We start from the raw sequence: 22288 nt of genomic DNA on the forward strand, positions 1-22288 counted from the left end.
TGTTGACTCACACAGAAAGAATGGCCTGAGTATTTTTTTTTCCCCCGATCAAAGAAAAATGTGATTTAAATGTTATAATAAATTATAAGATCGTCTCTCTAAGCCACACTGATTTTTATACAACAGAAAAACCGCACGTCCACTGTGCATAAGTGTGGGTAAAGTCGGGAGGAGATAATATAAATAAAAACAGGATCCAGATTGTCTCAGGCAACATTGATAAGAAGCTCTGAGAAAATAAACAGAAATGTTGAGAACATGGCACTGAGTGATTTTAACACCGGGGGGGGGACTGCACACAGGCTGGAAAGGTACAAACAGCCTATAAATACTGGATGTACAAATATGTAACTTAACAGCCCGCACAGAGCTGAGTTATGATTTGACTGTGACTATCTATCCTTATGCTGGCTGACTGCCTGACTGAGTGGGTGGCTGGCCAGCGCAACTGATGGCTGTCTGTCGGTTTCGCTGGTTGTTTTTTATTCTGCTCTTCTACCTGTTTGGCTCTCTGACAGCTTGCATGCACGTCTGACTGATGAGGGTATTGATTTGATCCGGCTGGGCAGGGTTAAGAAAGCCAGCACTGTTCTGTGTCCTTGCTGTGACCCTGAACTCTACCTGACTGGCTGTCTCGATACCGTGCTAAAGCTGCAGAATGAAACTAGATACTGTAACAAAACGTCCACATCTAACAGCCACCACGAAGGAGCGCCGCGTCTCGCAGCAAGTCTTGGGTTGGTCGGAATATTATTGTGGCACTTCCACATTCCTGTGTATTGCTTATGTGCTGGGCAGAGTCTTCGTTTGACTAAGCTTCACTTTACTGATATGTGAAAAAGCTAATCAAATCAAATATTGACCCGCTCACTAGTGTATAAAATCTAGAGATGCGCTTGTGCAGTCTTTGCAAACCAAAAATATGTTGTGCGGCTGACCTCGTGCAGTCGTTTTTCATCTAAAGTTTAGCTGTTCTCGTCTGAAGCATAATACCTCCGTATTGGTGCCAACAGAGGCAATCGTGCCTTTGAGCAGTAAATGTGGAAAGCAGAGGAAGTTAGGATGTAAGAAACGTGCATAAAATAATTGTGGCTTGAATGGAATCCATTACAGTCCTATCTGTATGTGTCTTCTTTTTTAAAGTTTTCTCCCCCCTTCTTTTTTTAAAGCGTAGCCCCTTCTTTAAGTGTACATTCCCAACTTCTGTACTTTTTCCATTTACCAATTGCTAAACTAAATAATACTAAGTGATCAGGCCAAAAAAAATCACCTTCTGCTCAAAAGGTGGAGACATTTTTATCAAATATGGACAGCTTGGCTGCCAAGGAGAAAGCTGAATAGAGGTGGAAATGTGGCACAGCCTCTTTCTGCTTTTTGAACACTGTTTCTGTCTCCATGCTAAATCGAAATGAATGGTAAGTGAATTGTTTGTTCAGCTAAGAACCACAAAACAGGGTCAGAGGAAGAAAAGCAGAGCTTTTGTGGAGCACAAGTAAGGAATTTGACAAAGATAAGAGATTAGAGGGGATATTAGAAGGGTGTGACTTTCCTCTTAAACCATCAGCAATTAGCCCTATTAAGTCTCTGACACATCAGCTATCTCATCTGCTGTCATCTGACTGTGTGTTTTATGTGTGTATTTTGTGTTACATCTCTTGAGTCTACCTTTCCTTAAATGGTAAGCAAATGTGTGCTCGCGTCCTGCGGTTCTAACCTTGCGTGGGTTTTGCGTTATGTCATCCATACTGGTAGACAGAAGGCCATCTTTCATGGCCACATAAAGGCGTCTCCTGTCTTCATCGGGCAGCAGGGAGTGCAGGTCTCCCGCCATCAGGGGTAGCGTGAGCAGCCGGCCATTCTGGATCAGCTCTGAGAAGAAGAAAAAAGAAGAGAAAAAACACAAAATAAGGGTCTCCATTCTTATCAGTTTTTAAAAATATTCAAGGGAATCTGGAACAAAAATGGCATTAAACTGAAAGAAATCTGTTGTTTGCAATAAAAATCTAATCTTTGTCTTATTCATTAGGCATTACTGTATATGAAGAAGTGTTTTCCACCATAGAAAAGGTCCAACAGCCTCCGTGCTTTTTACAGTTTTACTAATAAATGACAAATAGCTTTTAAGTTTTTGCAGACATGTCTGTAAACCGCTGATGACCAATGTGCTAGCAAACAAAGCAATCTCGAGGAGAATTTCATACAGCACTGTCTCTGCAACCATTTTCACACTAGCGACTGCCAGAAACCACTTGCAACCATTTGGGGAATATAAATTTTTTTCCTCCCAACTGGTGGTTGTTGGATGGTCACTGACAAATCTAAAGGCCAGTGTGACTGGGGCGAATAAAATATACCTTCCAGTACTTTGATACGCGGGTTTTTCCATTCGCAGTTTGGTTGCAATTGTGTAAAAATCAACAATAAATGCAGGTTTTCAAAGTAACAGACTGTGAGAATTAATAAACCTAACTATGACGCAAATTTTGTCTTAACAGATCATCACTCGGATCATCTTTGAGATAAAGTGACGTGTTGCGCAAAGACACAGACTGTCCCACGCCTGCAGCGCCAATCACAAACGGAACTGGCAGTTGTTTGTTTTGCTGCCTCATTTTTTCTTACCAGGTTGGTCACTATGTTCAAACACAGAATACTGAAATGTATCTCTCGTGAATAAACAAACGTAGACAAACAATACTTACACATCTCTAGACAGACTGGATGATAACAACCGGATCTGAAACCTCAGATAATGAGAGCACAGATTGCTTTTTTTAATGATTGCACCATGTAAACTATGAGAACTATGGTGCGGGGAGATCGACTGATTTCAGAACAAGGACAGAAACTGCATGTCTGTCTGTCTCGTGCTAACTTTCATATTTTATCTGCCACGTCTTCTTCTGTAGATCGGATTTGGCAAAACTAAAGCATAAACATATAGGCTTTACAGCAGCACCAGACATGGCTTCACACATTGGCAGCTCTACATAGCAGTGAGGGGTAGAAAGAGCTTATAAAAGTGGTTCAAACTTTAAAAACAGTAATAGCTAACTGCATACTCTTATTTATCAACCAGGCTCTCCTGCAATGCTTTAAATTGAACTGAGAAGGGATGCACAAAAGCAAATTTCCAAGCTAAATCTTCAAACCGAACCCAAAGACAGATTGGTATATATGGAAAAAGAACAATTCAACTTGCATTTGTCTCGTTGGCAGAGAGCACGACTTTATTAAAACCATCATGCATAACTTTGGATTGTTTGAGCTGTAAGCGTATATGTGGTGCAGTTGGTGAACCACAGCATTTTTTCTTTCTTCAAGCAGTTTAATCTGACCTAACATTGCGCATTGAGATGCATTATACACAACAGCTGTATTTCCACTCAAAGCAGGGGTTTGGGGGGAGCAAAATAATAGTCGCTGTAGTGGGGAAAAAAAACTTCCTAAAAAGTTGGTAGATCCCGTGGGAAATTACCTGATGGAGGCACGGTTAATATATTGTTTCCTAGTGTGGCAGGAGTGTGAATTTGCATTCATAGTTTTGCTACCAATGTAAACTAACTTTGTACAAAGCAAATGCAGAGTTGTAACAGGAAGCTAACTGAATTTTTATTCTGTTTGTACAGACACGGTCTCGATCAGATTTCAGTGTAATCTGATAAAGCTGAAACCTGTTTAACCTTTTTGTCCATTTTGCCAATTTGTGCCAATCTCAAGTTTGAGCAAGCAAGCAAACGCTGTTTTGTAGAGCTCGAAAATGAGAAGGAGGACAGAAAAAGCAAGTGACAGAAGGCAAAAATCCCCGAAACTGTCATACTGCATAAAGGACAATGCATAACATTCAAAGACAAAGAAGTGATAAGCAGCAAACTGGGGCCAAAGGTATTTGTCACAGCTGAAGTTAACACTTGTTTGTTCAGGTAACAAAAAGAGTGTTTAAATCTGGTGATACTAACTAGCCACAGTGAGCTGCTGAAAAGTTTTCGTTTAAGTTTATTTCCTCTTTGTTCAGATTGACGAGCTGCAGAAATGCAAATAGCTGAACAAAAGTCTCAGTTTGCACTATAATTCAAACAACTTCACTTTCATTAAGCAGCTCTAAAGTGCAGCTTCAAAGAAAACTTTGCATTTAGGCTAGATTTTGAAGTGGAAGAGTCCGCTACAGGTATTCTGAGCAGCTTTCAGATCAACCTTTGGTACACAAACCAGGGAAATTACATATTTAGCCTGATGTGGAAATGCCTGTGAATTTCCCAGACGGGGCCAAACAATGTGGCTGGGTGATGTCTATGCTATTTGGCCCAGCCTAATGCCAGTACTGACAGAAACACTTGGAAACACCTATTAACTGTATAATACCCTAAAACCAGCATAAATCAAATCATTTGCAATAAAACAGATAGCAAACTGTTGAGCACAGAAGGTGAAATTCCTTAAGAATGAGAGCCCCAGTGTTGCATAGAGGAAGCATTCTGTAGGGCTGACTGTAAGTGGGTGGCTCAGTTAAGGTGCCTTAAATGCTAACATTCATGCAATACAGCTGCTACTTATACTGAACATTGCAGCTCCCATAGATGTGGGTTTTCTCACTGCTGTTAAGCAGGCTTTGGAAAAGTCTTCAGAAGCACACATGTGCAGTCTGAAGTTCCTGTTCAACCATTTCTTGATGTGTTTTTAACTGCTAACAGGCAACAAAGAGTGTGCAAGTCCATCACGCTCAAGTAATTTTACAGAAACTCGAATCAGATATATTTGGGCCATGTCCAAATTCATCAAAATGGCTAACACGGCGGAATGACAGGTTCCCACAACTGTGTCCAATTAAGAAGTGTCCTGCTGTTAGCCCGTGTGACTTTTGTTCCCAGTTGGCGTGCACAGTCAACTGTCGACTTTCTTGACAAATTCAAGCAAGCAAATATTTGTTCCCTTTTTGAAACGGCGACTATTAACGGAGCTGATCAGCAAAGGATTGCACACATTTGACCTTCACTGCTATCGTGCCAGGAAAAAGTCCAAGCTGTCCAAAAAAGATCAAAACTACAGTTTGCCAAAACCAGGTCTGCTGGAAGATTTTGGTCTGAATAGATGAATCTAAGATTATCAGGCCACAGAATCAGCAGATGTTTTTTAAACAAGCATCGCACACAAATTGTAAAGTGTGTTAGAGGGGAAATTTTTTGGGATGCTTCACCGCCACCGGGACTTGGCAGCTTGCAGTCATTAATTCAGCTGTGATAACAGGATAGAATAATGTGAGGTCATCTGTCCAAAAGTTTAAACTCAATCAAAATCAGGCCTTTCAACAGAATAGGAGCACAAGCCGATCGGCCATAAAGGTTTATGGAATGGCCTCCATAATTGTGGGAGGATTTAAAATCAAATTGAAAAACCTACTTGCAGCTGAAGGAATTCTGACATCAGAGTTATGCAAAACGCCACACAAGAAGTAAGCAGAAAATGCTAGCCTTTGAATCCAAAGAGTAGCACATGAGAACCCTCCAGAATACGCCAGTTGTTAATATATTTGTTGTACAAATTACTAAAAAACAGACGGCCTTGAGGTGTTCTTTCCAAATATATTTTCTATAAGTGCATCTGGCTGTTGGACAAAGAAATAAAATGTTTTTGCATAAAAAGGTATTTGTTGTAATGTTGTGTTCACTGTGTTACCACCTGAGACCTGTGACGTTCAAAGTGCAGTGAAACCCTGAAATAAAAGTGAGAGGGTAAAACAGCAAAGGTGAGGAAGAGGGAGGGGAGACGGGAGAAGAGCGACAGCGAGGAGGGAAGATGAGAAAAATGACACGGCAAAGTGACAGCAAGATGAAAACGGTCTGATGGGTGGAGACAGTTCGGAAATGAAAATGAGAAAAATGTCAAAACACAACACGATGACAGACAGTTGAGAAAAGGAGGGGGCGGGATGAGGCAAAAGGGCAGGAACAGAAATCCTGGTCTGGGAAATTAACAAATACTGATGGGTAATGATGACGAGGACGGTTGATGAGAGCAGTTGAAAAAGTGTGCCTGTAAAAATAATACTGCAATGATGTGGCGGGGCAAATGATGGACGTATGGAAGGATTGAGGAAGAAGTGGAATCAGGGGAGAAAGCAGGACTGGGTGGGGGAAGAGAGAAGCCGTAAGCGTGACAGAAACTATGCAATAAAAAAGTGAAAAATGATGGATAAATAAGTAGATAGAAGGGGAGAACGGCAAAAAGGCAAGATGGGAAACAGCAACACTGCTATGATGACAAGATGAAAAATGGTGATTGGATGGATGACAGGTGGGGGAAAGAGCAGGGAAGACAGTGACTGTGGGAGAAAAGAGGAAAACAATGGCAAGAAGGATGAAAAATACAGACAAGAGAAAAAGGCAAAGAACAGGTGATGAGGAAAAAGAGAAGGAGAAGGAGGAGGTGACAGAAGGAATGCAAGAAAAATGCTGAAGACAGAAATGAGAGGAAGCACAACATGCTGACAGTCAGGCAAAAAAACACAAGAGATGGATGAGCAGAAAGGAAATTAGGGTAGAAAAAGAGAAGAAGACATGACTCAATGGAAATGGGAAGATAATGCGAAGCAGAGAGCGAGCCGCGGTAGGAGAGGAATGGCCTTGCACACTAAAGGTAGATAGCAGAAACTTATACTTGAGCTCAGTGTGAAATCTCCCCGGGTACTTTGTTAATATTCAGCAAACGGTCAGAGAGGTAAATTGTTTTGCTTCACACTGATCTGAGCTTCATTAATCCCAGAAGGAGCATCAGAAACACAAAGAGTGCAACACAATCGGGACTTTTAGTTTGGTGTGCTCAAAGTGTTTGACGTAGTTGCTGCTGACAAAAGATGCAGACGAAAGTCCTTACAAAGCCTTGACCAAGGTTATAGTAATAGCTGACTCCCACCTAACCCACCACCTCCATCTTAACAACAGATTTCAATTCAATTCAATTCAGTTTTATCTATAAAGTTCCAATTCACAACAACAGTCTCCTCATGGTGCTTCATAGTTTTCATAACTAAAAACTACAACAATCAGACAAACCCCTATGAGCAAGCCCTTGGCAAGACCGAGAAGGAAAAACTCCCTTTTAACAGGAAGAAACCTCCGGCAGAACCAGGCTTAGGGAGACAAAACACCAAGTGCATCATGGGAAGCCATCAGCAGCCCAGCCCAATTACAGCGTAACTAACAGAGGATTCAGGGTCACCTGATCCAATCCTTACTCTATGCTTTATCAAAAAGGAACGTTTTAAGAATAATCTTAAAGTAGAGTGGGTGTCTGTCTCCTGAACCCAAACTGAGAGCTGGTTCCACAGTGGAAGGGCCTGAAAGCTGAAGGTTCTGTGAAACATGATTCGTGCAAATTATACAAAAAAAAAAAAAAAAAGAAAGAGAAGAAAATCTGTTCTAATCAGTGCTAATGAAAACATGCCCCTATTTTTTATACCACTCCATTCATCACTGCCATTCTGTTTTTATTCACTGGGCAAACAGTGAAGTGTTTTCCCCTTAATCAGCAAATGAATGGTGAGTAGTGCACTGCCATCAGCTTCGATTGACTTGAATTCTTCTACTGCTATTTGTCTTCTATCACAACTGACAATGATAATGACAATAGAACTGAGTAGCTCTACCCAAAAATAGCGTGCAACATTCATCAAAACACCAGAATGGAAAGATGCACATCTTGGAGAAGCTTTGCGGCACTTTCAAGTGGGGCTGTGTTTACATTTAAATGTGCTATTCGTGATGGCACTCATTTCTTGATGCATGCTCAATAAGCCAGTTGATCGTCAACTTTCTGGGATTGGCACTTGTTAATTTTCAGCTTATAGTCTCTTTTCTTTACACATTCCTAAAAGAGCTACTTTGGGCTGCTTCCTTATTCACGAGGGGTCGCCACAGTGGGTAGCGCTGCATGTTCGATTTGGCAGATTTTTCACGCCGGATGCTCTTCCTGATGCAACCCCGAAGGGATTTGTGTCTCCAACCCTACCAAATTTCAAAATAATAATGATAAGAAGACATTCACTATTTTTTAAAAGTGGTCTATTTATGTTGAATATTGAATTTGAAGCATGCGTACTCAACTTCACAGCTTATATTTAACAGAATGGTGTTTCCTCTTCAAGGCAATCAAAGCCTGGTGGATTTCATGCCTTGCTCGGCCCATTCAAGCATCCAGCACTTCATTTGAATTACAGCGTGTGCGCCTCAAGAGCAGCATGACCTTGCTTAATTCAATATGAAGGGGGGGTTTTAAAAAAAACTCAGCCTAATTGAATATGAAACCACCTCTGCAGTAAAAAATAACAGCACCATTCAGCGTCACAAGATCCTATTGGTTAAGACAGGCTGAAAAGTACAGCTCATAGCTTGGAGTTCATTAAATCAGCATTATAACAAGGAGGATGACACTCCAAGATGGGAACTGAGAGTGGATGTACCAGAACACACATGCACGCGTGTGCACACACACACACACACATATTTATATGATTGTGTGTGTGTGCAAAGATGGAAAGTGGGTGCAGTGGGTGAGTCAGCAGCACATGTTTAATGCTGAAACAAATTTAGATCTTTGCATCCACACAAACACGTACTAACCCATTCTCTCAGTTTGGTTACAACTCTGTCTTTACCCTGCACATCCACCCACCCACATACACACACGCATACACACACACACCCAGGAAAACTTTGCACCATTCAGACATCGACCATCTTGACCTCACCACGATGAATGGCTCTTATTCAATATGGAGAAAAAAAACACATTCTTCCTCCACCATACACACACACACACACACACACACACACACACACACGCACACACACACACACACACACACACACACACACGCACACCCTTGACTCAGTCATGAAGCACCAGCTGCACCCACCCCACCCTTACTCATGGGACAGTTGCCTTGGTAACGGCAACCATGCCGACATAATTTCAAAGCTGGGGGGGGGGTTGGGTCTGTGTTGTGTTGAGGGGTGTCTCTTGGACTCTACACCCCCCTACCACCCAGGTCTCTTATACACACACACACACACACACATAATAATAATCTGGTCCACACCTCTCATCAACACAGTGAAGTCTGGAATGATGGAGTGTTGTTCCAAGACATCAAGCCATTTAGGTAATGGGAGGGCAAATAAACACAGACAAGCTTTCATGCATACCACTGACCACATGCATTTACAGATATTTCACAATGCAGCAAGCATCATCTGTGACCCTGTCCGCCTGTTTGTCTGCCCCTGACAACATTCAGCAGGATGTTTACACACAGACACCCACCATCACCAGAATCTCTGGCCATTATCAGCAAAGCGCGGTGATGGAAAGTCAACCAATTTCACCTCACACCCCCATAAAGCTCCAGAATGGAGGTGTCTGAAAAGTCGCAGTCAGAGCGCAAGAGAAAGACCAAAGTTTTGTCCGTGGCAGTTTGTGAAGAGTTTATCGACCCAGATGCAATACGCTTTTCGAGACAGCGGTCTTTTCAGAAACTCGGAATTACAATTGATTTCTTTCTTCTTTTTATGTTGTTGTTGTTAAACGGATTCTCTGCTCCCTTCAAATCAAACTGAAAGCTGGAAAAACCATCTGATACCAAGATAGGGAGTTGTCATGTGGCACACAAAGACGAACAAGATGAGAAATACATCAGATGTGGATAGCAGGGCGTAAAGTGAAGGTAATTACTGTTTTCTCCCTCTCTTTAACCTTTCTTTGTAGTGACCTTTCATAATAAAAGACTTACTTACTCTTCGACCATGTTGTACTATTCTCACTAGTCTACCAAGCAAACCATTGATCACAGAAATCTGATGGATTGTAGTAGTTATGGCACTATAGAGGGAGAGACGTGCTAAAAACTGCATTACTTCCTCAACCCTGCATACACCTGTATAGTGTTATCAAAAGCTGTCCCACTGAAGTGACGTGAGTCTTAAAATGACAAGACAAAGCGGAGATAATTAAAAGTGTAACTCTAATATATTAAAACGGAACCAACTACTTCTGATCCATCAAAGCACTACAATCTGCTCTTTTGCCACACACTCAAACACACACAAATGCACACTTGCCAGTGCAAGCTCTTGCAGAGTTCAACCACTCTTATCAGCATCAAACTGACAGGGAGGTCAATGAGGGTCGTGACCTCTGATCGGAGCCAATTGGCCTCTGACTCCTGTCACTTGGAATCAAAGACGGAAAAGGTTAAGATGTAAAAGAACAGACACGCTAAGAAATAAGCCTACAGGTCAGTCCAGACGCACATACACAGACACACACACAGATTTTGTCTCTGCATGAATGGTTCTTTTATATTAGTGCAACAATCTGCCTGTCCTTATTCGCCTTCGGTAAGTGTTATTATTTACATACTATTCATTTTGAGGGTCTGTGTGTGTGTTTCTATGTGTGAGTGGCTGGATATTTTTGTCCATGGTGAACATTAGATTAAAGGTTGCTGGTCATGGGAGCTCTGATGGACCTTGATATGATTAGTGCAAATGTGCGGCGTGTGATCCGGCTAAGAACATTCCTGCATTGCACATATCTGACTCGCATGCACGCGCACATGATATACACGCACAAAAGATTGCATATTATGATCAAACGAACATGATTTTTTTGCTGATCAAGCTGGTTTCAAATCCAATTTAGCTCGATAGTGTTTGTTTAAGACGTTTAAGGCAGAAAATGTTCAGTATGTTTGTCGTTCTCTCTGTTTTACAAGCCCTGACGCAGCAAACTATGCTAATCATAGGCTCTGTATGCATTATGTCATTTGCTACATAATTCACAGACGACATTCATATGACACTAAATAGAGACTTCGAAATGAGTTCTAATTTACTTTCTATAAATAACTCAGCTATAGATGTCAGGACTACACTATAGGGATTGATTCAGACACAGTGCAGTGACTGGTCTGCACTCTGCAGCAGAGGCAACCTGCTGTGTACGTGTGCAGCTTACAGCAAAGAATGAAAAATCACTGAAGAAACAGATAAGTGTAAAACTTAAGTTTTCATGACACCTCCTCTTACAGAGGATGGTTACTGGTACTAGTTTCTTGTGCAGAGAGTATTTGTCTTGGCATCTGTCTTCTGGAAGTACCTTTCATAACAAATTTAGTAGATGGTCAGAAGCGCTGCTTGTTACATGAGAAGAAAAAAAGGCATAACTTCAAAACTGAACTGATAAGTGGCCCGTAGAGATTTCTGTGTGGGTTTATACATCCACTTTGGCGTTCCACCCCAACAGTCACATCAGGAGCAGGAGGAAGAACAGAAGTGAAACATGGATAAAAAAGAAAATGCAGTTCCTCAAATGGTCACTTAAGGCTGGCTCCAAAAGGAAGTCATTTGTATGCCAGGGAATACAAAAGACATTTGTATTCTACAGTATGAGAGTTATTTGGTACTAATATTATAAGTTATAAGTTATTTGGTACTAATTATTTTGTACTTCTGTACAGCACTTTGGTCAGTGTTGCTGTTGTAATTAAATGTGCTATATAAATAAAACAAACTTGAACTAATTCCCCATATGCCCACACACTGTAATGCCAATCTTCAGAACTGAAATAAATTGCTGGAATTTACAGCCTGGTACAGAAAAACAACAACAATATCTATACTCTATACTATAGACAATATTTCAATTCATGACGACTTTAAGAGCTCATTTTGAATCCAGGTGGAAGCCAGCACAGGTGGCTGTTTGATTTCCTGTCTGCTAGGCCTCACCTCCACTAATGTGAGTCAGTGAAGTGCACCTCTGAACTATTTTATGGCGTCTTCTGAAGTTTGGTGGTTTGATCCTTGGATGCTTCAGTCTCCATGCCAAATAACCTTGGGCAAGTTATTGAACCCTGAGTTGCTCCTAATTCATTCATCGGAGTGTGAGTGTTAGAAAGTACAAAAGTCTCTTAACACTAATTACCGCTTATGTGTGTAACACTCCTACTATTTATGGATGCAGCTTGCTAACCAAATTTGCTGGTGCCAGATGATAACTTAGCTCTCTGATCTAAATATGGGTCACTGCTGCCTCCAAAGAGACTAAGATGCAGTGCTAAAACCAAGTCTTCAGAAGGGCCTGGCCCACAAACCGATGGGTGACATCATGTTTTGTACTTACATTTCTTTCTTTCTTTCTTTTTTTAACATATTCTCTGCAGTTCTAACTTTATGACTTATTTTGTTTGATGTTTGAAATTTCCTCTTATGGACGTGACTCTGTGCTCTGAGCTCAGGTGGACTGTCAAGGTGAGGCTGGCAGCCAAGGTGCAGGGATGACACTGAGAAGCATCAATTTGACACACAGTACAGCGAATGCCAGCACAGCTTTTCCATGCCAGCATCAGAGGAACACATCATGAGTACGTGACTATGCGCACCGCTGGACAGGTGAGCTGATTTCATTAGCGAGCAGGAGGTTTCAAGAACGGAAACTTTCCCTGCTGAGTGAGGAACTTGCAAGCTATTTCAAGAAGAACAGAAGAGGTCTGCAACTCTTTCAAAAGTTGGTACTGACACGTTTGAAAAGTGAGTGGCATACAAGAGAAAATTGAAAGAAAAAGATGATGAAAGAATCAAGTTGCTATTTCAATCGTTATCTCACTCCCGGGAGTCCAGCTTTGTTATTTTCCTGGTGTCTTATTGCAATCTCTTCCACATCCAGACACTCCACTTATAGCTGCGTGCACACACAAGCGACACTTATCATTAATCTATCCAATTATTAGCTCATGGCCTAAACCATTGTCCATTTATAAGCTGCATACAGTGTGTGTGTGTGTAGTTTTGTGCGACTGCTTTTGTCTGTCTGTTCGTCTACCCGCTGAGCCCTGGGGAACTTTAGCTGTCTGGTGCGGCGTTCCCAGGGGGAGGACTTTGTTAGCTGCGCCATCGGGGAGGGGGTAGTCTTGGTAGGGGCGAGGAAACCGGGGCACATTTCCTGTGGAAATGGGGTTATCACTTCACCAATTACTGGTGCAATTACAGTGGGAGGCCTGCAGAAGCCTGGGAACAAAGCCCATAGGCACACAGATGGGCACTCGATGTGGGGACATGCACGAGCAGTATGTGCGCACACAAAATCTTTTCTAGCTCGCAATAAAATCTAATTGTCTCCTTGTTTTTTCTCCCTTTCATGCCAAGTTCTTGCTACTTTGCATCTCTCACAAAGCCCGACTGTGTTACAGAGGGTGATCGCGCCGCCTTAAGCTCCCGCTGAGTGTCAGAATCCACAATGAGCAATAATGATGAATGAAACTCTGATGTCCGACGTGAGGCGTCCCAGATGCCGAATTAATCATCTGCAAAATAACACGCAGTACACAACATGAATCTGGAATGCCGAGCACTGTTCAACCAGACTGCACATAGACTCGGCTGACATTCAGTAATCATACCTTTGTCTTTTTTGAAATACTCCATTTTTAATTTACACAGGCTCAACTCTTCTATCACATCGAAAACATATGCGCCCACACACATACACGCATACATACCAGAGCGGAATTATAGCCAAACACACAGACACGCACTATATCTGGACTGTGTCACCAAGAGACCAGACCCACGTGGATAGCTTGACCTTTGACCCTAGAGGGAACGATTATTCATCATCATCATCACTAGACTGTTCGTTTAGGTCGCTGTGCCGCTACACGCACACACTGGAGTCCATCCGCTGTTTACTTTTACTCTAATTTGTTTTTTTTTAATTCTAATTAATGTAAATGAAGGATCACTGAGAACTCATTGTTTTCGTCTTTCGCTTCATATTCTCACAGTTATATGCAGCCTAGTGTGGGGACCTCAGTGCAGACCAATGTTCTGGGTTAACTCATTTGCTAATGGCAACAAAAACAAATGTTTTGCATTGGACAGCTGAAGTTTGTCTATTTTCCCACCCTGAGCTTCACAATCTGAAACACAAAGAACCTTAAAAGACATTTAGGACTGCTGAAGTTAGTGCTTAGCTCCTGTTTCTCAAAAAAGAACAGTTTTGTAATCCATTAATAGTGAAAACGTATAGATTATAAGCTATTTGGAGCAAATGGACAAAAATCCAAAAGGCATGTGATAATTTTTTTTCCTCCTTCAGATTCAGTTGAGTCAGTGTGACATCTGTCTGTGATTCTGCTGACTCTGAGTCTTCAAGTTCATGACTCTGCAGTGGGCTCATCCAAAGAGGAAACAATTGCCCTTAGTGGCCTGGACTGGTGACAGAGTCTTAAATAAAATCACCACTGTGTTGTTTCATTGACTGTGAGGCAACACATCACTGCTGATGAGCTTGCTCTGCAGCACAATCGTCATCCACACTGACCTGTTAATGTGAAAAATGGCTACTAGATGCGTAGCGTGCTTCATGGATATTTTTTTATATGGGCAGCCATGAAGACAAGTAGCTGTCCCCTGACGGTTGTGGACAGCCGTGATGTCTACAGCGATTTACAGGCAACTTTGAGGGTCAAACTTGTGAAGACTCTCTACTCTAAAGCCAGCCCAGATGATCAAACGCATTATCTGTTACTCTGCATCCTCTTGCTTCTTAACAGGAAAAGGAAGTCTGACTTCCAACCTTTTGTGGCACATGTCTGATCTTTCCACTGCTGCTAAAACAGAGAGAATCTTATTCTTGTGGTTTCTGCTTCTTTTGCAGAGACATGGGAACGTCAGATCGGTAACATGAGAGGTTAAAGATCGGCTGTAGTCACAAACATTTTTAAAATACTCTCAGTGAGCCTCGACCTTAGAAGTCCTTCACAGTCAGTCTAAGAACAACTGACTGAGGAAGCGTGGTCGACTGATTCTAGATGTCCTATGCTTTCGTTCAAAAGGTGAAAAATAATTTAAAATGACTGTTCATGAAAATGGGCATAGAACAGAAAGTAAAATCCTGACATAATCATAGACTATAGTCTCGATTACAGATGGATTTTAAGAGAGAAAACTTTAGTTTAAACACAAATATACATTTCCAGCCAATTCCTGTTAATATACCTCTGTATCCTCTACATTTACACTCACATCCTCCATCTCCAGCTTGGCCTAAACTACACCTAATGAGGTAAACTAACGGTCAGAGTAGATCTTAGCACTATTGATCCCATCTGTTTCTGGCTTGCAGCTGATGAAGACCTCAAGTGTGTTTTGTGGATTAAAATCCCACAATACCACAGAAATACTGCTAACGTGAAGGAAAGCTGTGAGAAATATACATCTGGACAAAGATGAAGACCAAAATCACAGAAAACAGCCCAATAAAACTTTTCCCCCTCCATTCATGACTCTGAAGCGTCAGCTCATTAAAAAATATTGAGCTTCTTTTGTTGTTTGCGTCTTTACTGAGTTTCCCCCTGTCTGGCTTTCAGTACACAGTAGAACAAAGTTAAACTCCCTAAACAACACCTGAATAATGGGAGTAAAATTTCAGTCTCACACTGCTTGAAAAGACTTGCTGACACACAGAAAGAACCACAGAGGAATGGTTGGAAACTCAGCTCTAGCTTATTGACAGCAGGTCAGATTGGAGCAAATTAATACTTGAGGGAAATTGAAGAAATATGAAGCTTGTGGATTTTTATTTAATGACTGGCTAAAGATAGCGCTCACATATTAACACCAGAAACCTCCGGAGGGTAAATTTACAGCATGTCCACTGTTGTCATGGGTTGCTGTTGCCAAAGCAAGGGTGTAATTAGACTCTATTCACCGTCTCTGTCCAGAAACAGGAGAAACCCCTCCACCTCAGAGTCCCTTAATCAGGGTTTTTTTTTAAGTCTTAGCAAGTACTTAAAGTTTAGTGTAGGTCTTCCAAATATTCTGGAGGAATCATTTTAAACAGCAGAGGAGGGTGAAGTCTTTTCAAAAGCCTCGGTAGCAGCTATACTTTTCAAATTAGTCTGCAAGCAGCTAGTAAATTAAGGTCTTCTTCCAGAGAAAAGGCAGTCTTAGTTGAGTCTTTTATGAAGCGTGGGATGAGCAAACAGCTGCCGTTTGACTTCAGCAGTGACAGGCAACAACTGCGCCACCATTGGGGCCTGGTACCATTAAAATTAATAACAGAGACTATCCGGATTCTGTGCCAGATACCCATCCCAGTGAAATCCAAGTCTCAGCAACATCCTCAGCCCAGAGCCTGGAAAGCACTGGCCTAGATAGAAACAGATCTGAAAGAATAAATGAATAATGAAATATTTCTTGATTTTAATATCCCTCTGAAGGCTTTTGTGCTTTATTGGGACACGCGGAAAAGAGAAAGGTGAGGCTGGAGAGAGGAGACGAACTTTTGCACGCCAGTCAAGCGAACAAGGAACAAAACAGATTACTGTTCCTAACCTGGAGTCTCAACACAGCAGTGAAATAAAAGTAAGCCGAGGTCGAGTGCTAACTGTTTATCTGCTTCTCTCGGCTGGAAAACACGCTAAGATATATTTATACTTAATGGTAATCCATTAAGCTACAGATTAAGCTAATGAGCCTGAATAGCACTAAAATCTGGGATTCCAAATATCTGTGATCTGTGAGGTGAGAACATCAAGTTTAAAACCAATAAACCGTCCTATCTTTTTGGAACAGCCTGCATTTTCTTTCTACAATCTCTCTCTACTCATTTAAGGCAAACAGTGGCCACATATGCTGACAGCTGCTGGTTTGTGTGTCTCACAGACAACACAGCTGCATAATAAATGTCCTTCTGCGTTATCAAAACCAGTCAGCTCGTGGATGGGCAATGCCAGGGCTTTAACCATCCTTAAATATCACAGAGATAAAAATGAAACTATTTAAGGATTTATCTTAACTATAGCTTTTTCTGTAGCAACATTTTCTCTTTTAGAAAACCCAGATTGAGTCCCGCGGACAAGCGCATGAGCAAACATGCATCTGGACGTTGATGAACGAATCTACTGTGTATAATAACCACGCAATTTGCATTTTAATAGCATGCAATTTAAAACGACTCATTACGTTCACATTACAATGTGGGCATTTGTCCAGAGAGAAACTGCAGGATGAGTAAAATGCCCGGATTACGCCCCATCACAAGGAATCAGCAGTTTAAAGGTGAGCCATCAAAGCCAGTGTCTCCATTCACGCCAAGCAAACTCTGACTTCATTCCAATTCACTACAGAGACTGACTGCTATTAAATGTCTATGGCAAACCAATTGATGAAGTGAATGCCACATGAATAAAACATGACTCAGCCTCTGTGTGAGTTAATAGGTTCGAATTCACTTAGATAAGCCAGCCGCAGCTCCTCTGAGGCTTTTATGAAGTTTTGCTGTGGTAATGTGGTGAGGATGATATTCTCATCCTCGCCACATCATCGTGATGCTTCCTTTAGTTTCAGAGTTGGAAGGGTGGTTGGTGCTGATGCAGCTGTAAGGGACTGCATTCTTCTTTAGGAACTTGTAATGATTGTGTTTTTGTACACATACACATTTGTGTAGCTGCGTTCGGGTATACAGCGTTACTGTGTGCGTGAAGTCTCACATGCTGCATCCAGAGTAATTATTTTATAGGGTCTTCATGCAGCAATCCACCAAACAGGTTTCACATAACACATTCCCAAGCAAATGTGTACGTCTGCATGTGTGCGGGGGACACAGATCGTATCTATAACTGCCATTTTCCCTCAAGAAATGCGCACTATCACTGACTGAATGGCCGGGATAATGGACTCATTATACATAAGTGTGTCTGTGTGTGTATTGGCGAGTGAATAACTGGGATCATTTAGCCATTAAGAGATAGGTGGGGGTTAGGAGGTAATCAAGCGTGTATTTAAGTATTTAAAGCTGTTTTGTTTGTTTTTTTAATTCTGAGACACACACAAAGCTGTTTGGTCAGTTATATTTCTCAGTAAAAGGTAAAAGGACCTTTGTCATATATATATATATATATATATATATATATATATATATATATCACTGCAGTTTTCAGAGATACTGCAGGATACTACATGCCTCCAAACCCAGTGACTGAGAATTCAAGTCACATCTGTTGTGGTTCATAGCAAAGTTGATAACACAAACTGTCTCCACATATATACCCAGCCAGAGCCCCAGTGGCCTAACGGATAAGGCACTGGCCTCCTAAGCCAGGGATTGTGGGTTCGAGTCCCATCTGGGGTGAACGTGGTGTTTTTTAAAGTAGCTCAGACAAGGCTTGTGGTTGTAGTTAAAAGAACAAAGTAACATTCGCTGTCAGTTGGAAATAATTATCTCACATGCTCTATCCACCACAATCTCCTCCTACACTGCCTTGGCCAACTTTATAATAACTAACATCTTTTCTTGCTGCTGTAAAATTATTACAGTGACTTTTTGGGGCATTTGCTGAATGAACCAACACAGCTTTTTCTTGAAATCTAAGAAAACACCCATCAACTTATCCAGTCATTATTCTAGACACAGACTCGGGATTGTGAACAGCAGGCATGACTGACAGCAGAGCAAGCATGCTAGTTCAATGATCCAGGGGTCAATAAGGCTAGTGAGCGTTAGCATTGTTGTTTCATTACATCACTGCTTTTGCCCATGGTCCCAATGTTGTACGCCCTTTCACATTCTGAACTGTCTCATCAGCAGTGCTGCTACTGAGGCACCAACTCAGTGGATACAATTTTTTTGTTTTTGTTTTTTTTTTTGTCTCCTGTACCTTTTCCCTCAGTTGTCTATTTTCCTTCTATTACTTCATCATCAATTTACTGCTGCTGTACCACTCACTTGAGTCTGAGGGATGCTTTTGGTTTCTGCTTCAAAGCTCTTTGTAGTAGCCAATTTTCTCCAGTGATAGGGTGAAATACTTCACTTAAATGTCAGCCTGTACTGTTTTTTCTCTTTTAGTTAATCATCTGCTGTGCATACCAAAGGAAAAGGAAAAGCTAAATGTACAGTGTCTCTAAGCGGCCAAAAAATATTTCGAGTAATTACAGCAATTCCATGAAAAAAAAAAAAATCTCCTCCTTGTGTCTGAGGAAAACCTCTGTGGTGATGAGAAGGGAAATGACCACAGTATAGAGCTCCCACAGAGAGGCAGGAAGAGCGTGCACGCGCACACACAAACAAAAACAAATGTGTACAACAGCATGATGGTGGGCACCACAGTAAACACATCATACTTTTCTTTTTGTTCTCTTTCCAGAGACGAGCATATTGACCGCTGTAGATAGGAAACACACATACAGACACATATATACATACGCACACGCACACCTACACCGCTGCTGTTCAAGGATGCGAGGATTCGTCTCAACATAATACACAACAAAAAGTAAAATGGGCAGAGATCCTGGAAATGAAGCTGCTCTATTTAGGTACATATGCAGAAGCCTTTAAACACATGCACCAACACGCCAACACTCACACACTCCATATTCCTGTCCAAGAATATGCAGCCATATATATTCAAGGACATGCAGGCACCTATTGTATCACAATCACTCAATCAAAGCTACTCCAGATTCCATTAGAGCCAAACTCCCCCCTGGGAGAATCCAAAAGGATTCCCCTTCTCCCTCTCTCTTTACTTTCTAGGTCACAATTGGTCGACTCCAGATTTAAAGTACGGATTCTACAGCATCTTTCGGCTTATGCAAGGATGTGTAATCAGCTGGTGTCGTAATCAACGGTGGCTCCGGTAAACATGATTAAAGGGAGTTGAGTTTACCTCGCTGTAACTAAAGGCCTCAAAAATCCTTTTCATTTGAAAGGGATTCGCCAGAGCCGCGAGGGCAAACGCTGAAATCCAAATCCTGTTTTAATTACAGGATTTTGCTTTCACAAAACTTTTGACCGTCACGTTTGTTATCCTCAAACAGCAAAACCCCAAAACGGGTCAAAGCATTTAGTCCTGCCCTATTCAGTGGTGACAAGAGCATCTATAGCTACAGTGTTTGTTACGCACACATCATCCTAGAGTCCCCTTGTTTCTTCAGCGAGGCAGACCCCACCCAACTGCTGCATCCACGAGGGTAAAGTAAACAGTAAAACTGGAGCAGCTGATGCAGAACAGCACCACCTTGTAGTAGTCAAAATCAACTCCGGTTCACCAACGCATCAGCCTGTAACAGCATAGTTCATGCGACATGCTGCACAGTGATACAAGTGCATGGAGAAAGAGGAAAAAATGTGTAACGCACACAGAAGCACAATGCAGTTCTCCACCGACAAACAGCTGAAACTTCAAGTGGCTACAGCTGTCCTTTCCCTTTTTTTAAAAGGAGGTTCTGTTATGTGTGTCCTTCCACCACTGCGTGGACCTCACTACAGCGGACAGATCGGCCCGGGGCCAAGAAATAATTAATTCACTGATGATCTGAATCTGGGATTTCTGCCATGAGATAATTATTTCTTTGTTAGCCATAACTGAAACTAACAGACAAGGACACATTTCCAAATCCTGGAAGAGGGGGCGAGGTGGGGTGACGGGAGGTTTGAGGTGCTGTCATGGAGAAGGTCTTTCGAGTTTGAAACTTCATTAACGAAGTGCTTCAAAGGCGCTGGCAAAAGATTTGAGCTTGACAGGAAATTAATCTCGAGTCGATAAAGTAGGCTTTGCACATGAATTCTCCATGCTTTCGTTATGCTTTAGAAAAACTTCTCGATTGATAAGGATAACACTGTAATTGGGTATTTTTGCCAAAGAAGCAGCATGTACAGGTTTTCTCATAATGCTGTTCAAGCTGTTCAAACCAAAATACAACGGGAAGAAGAAGCAGCATGACTTTTTGTCTGGCAAAGTCCCAGTTTAGCCAAGAGAAATCAGAGACAAACACTAAAATAATTACCCAAACTGCCAGCAGCAAACATCCTCCACACTATCCCACTTGATTGGCTGGTTCATCTTTACCTGCCGTGCCTTCTACAGTTACACTTGCACTCTATTTTCTTGTGCAATAAGAGCTTATCTGAAATACTCTTATGAGTGCTGCATTTAAATCGGTTCTTTCGTTTCTTCTTTTCTTTCCCGGACTTTTTTTTTTATGTCATTTGCCACGTCTGACATGTGGTTTTACAAAGACTCTTAACTTTCAAGAATATGCTGTTATTATTCAAAAGTGACAAAAGGACAAAAGCGCTACTTTTCACTTAAAGTGTCAGACCTCACAGTGAAAGGAGGAAGCAAGGTGGGGCTAAAGATACGGCTGTCACACTCTGAACCTGACTACTGGAGGATGATTGATTAAATACAGGTGGTTAGAGAGTTGGAGGACAATATAGGAAAGAAAAGGGCTGATGGAGACAGGTACATGAACAGAAAGGCTTTGTATAATTTATACATGAATTGCATAACAGTGTGTGGGCATTAATAGAAGGACAAAGAAAGAAAAGTGGGGAAAAATGTGAAGCGGTACATGATTCCAGCCACCTGCATGTACGTGTGGGGAACCAAGACTTGAAACACTAAAGGAAACATAAAGAGAAATGCTCAGAAATGGACGTGCTGCTTCTTACCAGGGTGTGTGAACTGCAGTCTGGGTTGAGATGCTCTCCACGCTCCTGTCAAGGTGGCACCGAGGTGGGCTAGCAGGACCACCACCAGCAATTGCATCCTTCTCCTCATCGCACACGGGGAGTCCAAGTCCAGCTTCAAATGTACTGAATTCTGGCAACAGACACACTAACTCAGTGTAGAACTCAGAGAAAGGGCTAACCTGCCGGCCAAAGTAAACTGTGAAGTCCCAGTCACAGTGTGTCAGGCTTAAGTCCAGATCCTTAAAATGATTCACAGTTTTTCACAGGAAGGTAAGAAGTAGCACTCACACTCAAACTTTACCATCTTTGTGTCCGCGATGCTATCTGTGCACGCACGCGTCAGAGATGGAGGCAAAACGTACTCCAAGAAAATGAGTGAGTCGTCTCTCTGCTGCCTCCTCGCAGCCTGACAGCTCTCTACTGTTCTGTCTCTCGTCCCAGCTCCTCTCTACATGTGCTCGCTGTCTCCCTCCCTCCCCCTCTCTCTCTCTCTCTCTCTCTCAGGAAGGAGAAGAAAAATCCGAGATCTTTGTGGCCACACATATGCAGACGTGCTCGCCTATTCACTCCACTCCAGGAAAACCTTGTTAAAGTGGAACTGAGACGGAGGAAATCAGCTTTCATCTTTATGCACCATTCTCTTAGTCTCTCTCCCGACCTCTCCTTATTGCGCTTACTCTCTCGCTCACTCTTTTTCTTTTCTTCTGATGGCTTTATACTTATCAAAAAATAAATAGAATAAGAAAAAGTGGCT

At 41.9% G+C, this 22288-nt stretch overlaps 1 protein-coding gene across 3 annotated transcripts in view; it reads right to left on the reverse strand.

The window, feature by feature from the left end:
- sema3h (sema domain, immunoglobulin domain (Ig), short basic domain, secreted, (semaphorin) 3H) overlaps positions 1-21972 on the reverse strand; it is a 53556-nt gene extending 31584 nt beyond the window's left edge. For 2 of the 3 annotated variants that reach the window (XM_082519321.1, XM_082519320.1), the window contains exons 1-3: positions 21836-21972; positions 21514-21664; positions 1715-1869 (exon numbers count right to left, since the gene is read on the reverse strand). In XM_082519321.1, coding sequence (XP_082375447.1) covers positions 1715-1869; positions 21514-21664; positions 21836-21838 — 309 coding nt within the window. In that variant the 5' untranslated portion in view covers positions 21839-21972. Of the gene's footprint in view, positions 1-1714; positions 1870-21513; positions 21665-21822 lie in introns of all 3 variants that reach the window. The other variant, XM_082519322.1, reaches the window with a different exon arrangement.
- Positions 21973-22288: the final 316 nt, after the last annotated feature.

Source organism: Aulonocara stuartgranti (genome assembly GCF_965226115.1).
Source record: "Aulonocara stuartgranti genome assembly, chromosome: 20".
Lineage (NCBI taxonomy): Eukaryota > Metazoa > Chordata > Actinopteri > Cichliformes > Cichlidae > Aulonocara > Aulonocara stuartgranti.